This window comes from Arachis ipaensis, chromosome B06 (assembly GCF_000816755.2).
Source record: "Arachis ipaensis cultivar K30076 chromosome B06, Araip1.1, whole genome shotgun sequence".
Classification (NCBI taxonomy): domain Eukaryota; kingdom Viridiplantae; phylum Streptophyta; class Magnoliopsida; order Fabales; family Fabaceae; genus Arachis; species Arachis ipaensis.
The window spans coordinates 10309644-10314420 of NC_029790.2; the positions used below are offsets into that span (position 1 = coordinate 10309644).

A 4777-nucleotide genomic window follows, 5' to 3' on the forward strand; every position below is an offset into this window, starting at 1 on the left:
GGTTAAAGGCTACCAGGATACATTGGTCCCTGCACACGTGTCCAAAACGACGTCGTTTTAGGGCTTCTTCAAACGACGTCGTTTTAAGTGGAATAGATTAGTCCCCAAGCTTTCTCATGCCAGTGTTATAAAACGGCAGCGTGTAAATAAGGACCTATACGTTGCCGTTTCAAAAGGGAGATCAACATGAATTAGGTCTTCATCTTTAACCTCTGTCTCTTTGTCTCCAACCCATGTATCTTAGTATGTGAGAGAGAGTTTCTGGCTTCGAAGAAGGTGATGGCGAGTGGAGGCAACACATCAGTTGCAAGTCGGAGACGTGGTTGGAGAACTATTGATGATGTCTTCCGTGTTGACAGCGGTTCGACTGGCTTTCTAAGGGGGCAACTTAGAAGAGGAGAACATCCTAAGTGCAAGTGCAATACATATGCCGTAATATCTAGGTCTCGCACAACAGAGAACCCAAATAGGCTGTTCTTTGGCTGTCCTCACTTCAAGGTACTTCAATGTGATTGATTTTTGTGGTGCTATAATTTTGAAAATTGAAGACTAAGGCTAATGTTATGATTCTTGTTTTGTTATTCTGATGGCAGGAGAAGCAAGGTTATTGTAATTTTTTTGTATGGTTTGATGAGATTTTTGGGTGTCTGGTGGATGATGTAGTTGAAAGCAGTAGATTGGCCTCTATGGAGACATGTAAGGGTGAAGAATTTGGTGCAGGTTTGAATTATACTTTGGAGGAGAGAGTGAAACAATTGGAGGAGATGTTGATAAAGAGGAATGAAGATAGTTCAAAAATCAAGAAAGATAGTGTTTTCAGGTTGTTTAGTAGTGTAATAATGGGTGCACTTGTAGTTGTGATTTTATTTTGTATCTATGTGGTGGTTATATAAGAAATTAGCATTGTATGTTTGTTGAAAAAATATTGTATTTGAATGAATCATTTTAGTTAAATGGACACTAGAGGTTGACAATGATACTAAACAGAAGTTAGTCATATCCAAATCGGAGTAGCATGTAAATAAGTTGGCCAAGTAGATATTATAAAATATAGTATATAATCCAAACCAGAATATTCAAATGTCATGTATCAAAATATTAACATAAAGGGACATAAACATAAGTATGCACATAAGTAGTATCAAAATGTTTACAAACTAAAGAAGGTCCATTTCCTTCTACACACACTCATTAAAGTGGTGACACAAAAAGACTTAAAAGTGAAGGTCTATTTTCTTCAAAATGACAAACAAGGTCTTGTCTCTTCCACAATAAATTTCAAGGAAGCATTATTTCTTCTTAGAGAGATTCAGTCCGGGAGTTGGAATGAATTTGAACATTCTGGAGGTTGTGCCACTACTTGCAGCTGTCATTGTCTCATCACTCACACTCTTCTGACTCTTGGGCCTAATTATTGTCTGCTTTAGACGTCTGAAAGGTTGTTGAGGTGGAGGTTGAGGCTGAGTCTGTCTTCCCTGATAGAATTTTAAACAATTATGAGTATTCTAACATAAGATATTAGTATCTAGTATTTAGGAATTAATAGTGAAACACATTATCAAGCATACTTACAGTTTCAGCATTTACATTCATTCCAACATTTGGTTTAGCAGCATTTGTTGGTGTCTCAGGCTGAGTAATCTCGTACATGAGCAAATTTGTTAGAACAATTAAATCCTTTATGATGTATGTTATAAGTCAAATAGATCCTTTAGAATTTATACTATAAGTCAATCAGGTCCCTGATCAATAATATTATATGTCAAGATGGTCCTTATAATAGAACAACTAATGGCTGTAAAAATTCTGAGTCTTAAACAAGTTATCACAGATCCCAAGCCGCACAATATAGAATATTTAGTATAACAAGATAAGTGTTAATCATGAATACTTGAGTTATGGGTGCCGATTGAGAAACCTGAACCTCTTCTTGTGTTGCAGATGAATTTTTCTTGGATTTTTCCTTGATTGTTTTTTTAGGATTAATCCCAGCCTTAGGAGCTCCCTTGCAGGTCTTAGCATTGTGGCCAGGCTCTCCACATTTTCCACACGCTGCCGTCTTATAACACTGGCATGAGAAAGTTTGGGGACTAATCTGTCCCACTCAAAGTCGTTTGAAGAAGTCCTAAAACGACGTCGTTTTGGACACGTGTGTAGGGACCAATGTGTCCTGGTAGCTTTTAACCTGACATGTCACACTAATCACCTCTACGTAGGAGAGAGACTGTTCGATTAACCAGTTAAACCTGGATCAGGGACGTATATGACATATATCTAATAATTTTGGGGACCAGAGACTTAGTTAATTTTCCTGGGGGACAAATCTGTCGGACGACCAAATCCTTGGGACCTATTTGGGGTATTACTCTTTTTTATTTTTAATTAAGTCAGATTTAACCAAGTTGGGTTGGTCTAATAGTTAGCTCACTAGTCCGCTTAAGCAAGTGTCGGGAGTTCGAATTCCGCCCCATTGACCAACGACAAACACTTAAACGGAACTAAGTACCACCGTGCATTACTGTTCATTTTGTTCTGTCACTATATATTATATGATTCATCTTATCCAACGAATTGAAACATGGCTAAAACCCAGCCGGCGGAGGAGGGTATCTAATTCAACAGTTGATTCCCATAATTTGTCAACAACAAATTTTATATTGCAATAAGCTATTAGGCAAATAAAAGGTACTCTGAACATGAAAAGATTCCCTCTTTATACCTATCTATAAATTAAAGTTCCTTGATGCTTGTGTTTTTTGAACTATATTCAGCAAATGGCTTTTTCAACATTGCTCTCTTTTACTCTCTTCCTCTGTGTCTTATTGCCCTGTTTCGCTTCTTCTTTGGAAGCGAAACCAATCTCTTCTCTCATTAGAAAGAAGTTTTTTGATACCATGTTCCTACATAAAGATGACAATGCATGCCCTGCTAAGAACTTCTACCCTTACAAGGCCTTCATTCGCGCCGCGAAAACCTTCCCTGAATTCGGCACCACCGGCAGTTTAGACACACGGAAGCGTGAGATCGCTGCATTTCTTGCTCAAATTTCTCATGAGACGACTGGTGGATGGGCTACTGCACCTGATGGTCCATATGCTTGGGGTCTCTGCTTTAAGGAAGAGATTAATCCTCAGAGTAACTACTGTGATTCTACTAACAAACAATGGCCTTGTTTCCCAGGAAAATCTTACCATGGAAGAGGACCCATTCAACTTTCTTGGTATGCAAGCAAAACCAATCATGCATTATTTCTATATAAATCAATTCATTTTAAATGTGTATTTTAACATATTTTCTAATATAGTGACCAATTTTTTATATACATCTAATATGACTGATATAGTAATTAGTTTTTATTCTTAGAAAAATAAAAAATACTATGTGCACACAACAAATCTGTATTTATTTGTATATATTATGCATATTAATTTATTCATTGTTCTAACTACATAATTAATTATTAAATAATCAAATTTATGAAATTTAATTTTGATGTAATGTCCGTGTAACACGTGCATTTAATCACATAATGTCATATTAGTAAAAATAACTACGTTTTACATTGACTACGTGAATAAATTGCACGCACGCACGACTGAGTAGAATGTAGTATAGTAAAAGATTTTATAAGATTACCAAATACATATTTCTACACGTAGTGACTAATTGATGAATGATACTTTGTGTATACAGTATGACTGAAAAAAAGTATGCAACATATTTATGGATTTATGCAGGAACTACAATTATGGTCCAGCAGGGAAGGAGTTGGGATTTGATGGGTTGAGGAAGCCTGAGATTGTGTCAAACAATTCAGTGATTGCATTCAGAAGTGCTCTGTGGTTTTGGATGAGAGAGACAAGAGGAACACTTTCTTGCCACAATGTTATGGTTGGAAAATATGTGCCTTCAGAAGCCGACATAGCAGCAAACAGAACAGCTGGTTATGGCTTGGTTACTAACATCATCAATGGTGCACTTGAATGTGGAATCCCCAATGATCCAAGGGTCAAGGATAGGATTGGATTTTTCAAAAGATATACCAACTTGTTCAACGTCGATACTGGACCTAACTTGGATTGTGCATTTCAGAAACCCTTGTAAATAATTGTAACTACTCTTTATTAATCTTTCTTTTATTTATTCTTTTTCTAGTAAAAAATTCCTCAATAATTGTCCGATATATATGGATCTATCCTATCCTTTATTCCCTTTGTAGTGGACCCAAATGTATCAAGATATTTTCTAATATTGTTTGTTAGATTATATAAATAAAATGTTTGTGCCAACCATTTCCTAATAAAATAAGTGATTCTGAGTTTCTGACGATACCCCATGGTTGAAACAGTTTTTTCCACCCCTAGCACCAAATGCTGTAATACACTCATAATATCAATTTTAATGCGACGCCATGTCTTGATCTTGTGTGTTATTTAAAGTTGTTTTGTTATGCAATGTTTTGGCAAGGATTTTCAGATTTTTTAACAATGTAGTTACATTTACTTCTAACTTCTAACACACGAGATTTGTGTCCCTTAATTGAAGCTGGTTATTTATTTTTAGATATTGGGTTTAGTTTTGATAAACAGTTTAATTAAGCTATTTTTTTTTTAAAATAACTTAAATAATTAATACTTATATTAAAAATAGTTTATAAATAAATTATTTTGTTTAATTTTTTAGTTCTAAAAATGCTTATTTTAAAAGAAATGTGATAAAAAAATTTTATTATAAAAAAAATTATTTTTTTAACTTCTCCATAAACACTTAAATAATT

At 35.0% G+C, this 4777-nt stretch overlaps 2 protein-coding genes across 2 annotated transcripts; both read left to right on the forward strand.

The window, feature by feature from the left end:
* On the forward strand, nt 280–893 carry LOC107646567 (uncharacterized protein At4g04775-like). Its single transcript, XM_016350745.1, has 2 exons — nt 280–498; nt 594–893. The coding sequence occupies exons 1-2, from the start codon at nt 280–282 to the stop codon at nt 891–893; spliced, it is 519 nt and encodes a 172-aa protein (XP_016206231.1).
* Nucleotides 2714–4357, forward strand: LOC107648034 (chitinase 10). The gene is made up of 2 exons (XM_016352062.2): nt 2714–3220; nt 3738–4357. Exons 1-2 carry the CDS (start codon nt 2775–2777, stop codon nt 4102–4104), a joined length of 813 nt encoding a protein of 270 aa, XP_016207548.1. The 5' UTR covers nt 2714–2774; the 3' UTR covers nt 4105–4357.

Excerpts from the sequence above, each read along its gene's own strand:
- LOC107646567 (XM_016350745.1), top strand. The coding sequence starts at position 280 with ATGGCGAGTGGAGGCAACACATCAGTTGCAAGTCGGAGACGTGGTTGG. Across the intron at positions 499-593 it reads TTGGCTGTCCTCACTTCAAG|GAGAAGCAAGGTTATTGTAA; the intron begins GTACTTCAATGT and ends TTCTGATGGCAG.
- LOC107648034 (XM_016352062.2), top strand. The coding sequence starts at position 2,775 with ATGGCTTTTTCAACATTGCTCTCTTTTACTCTCTTCCTCTGTGTCTTA. Across the intron at positions 3,221-3,737 it reads GGACCCATTCAACTTTCTTG|GAACTACAATTATGGTCCAG; the intron begins GTATGCAAGCAA and ends GGATTTATGCAG.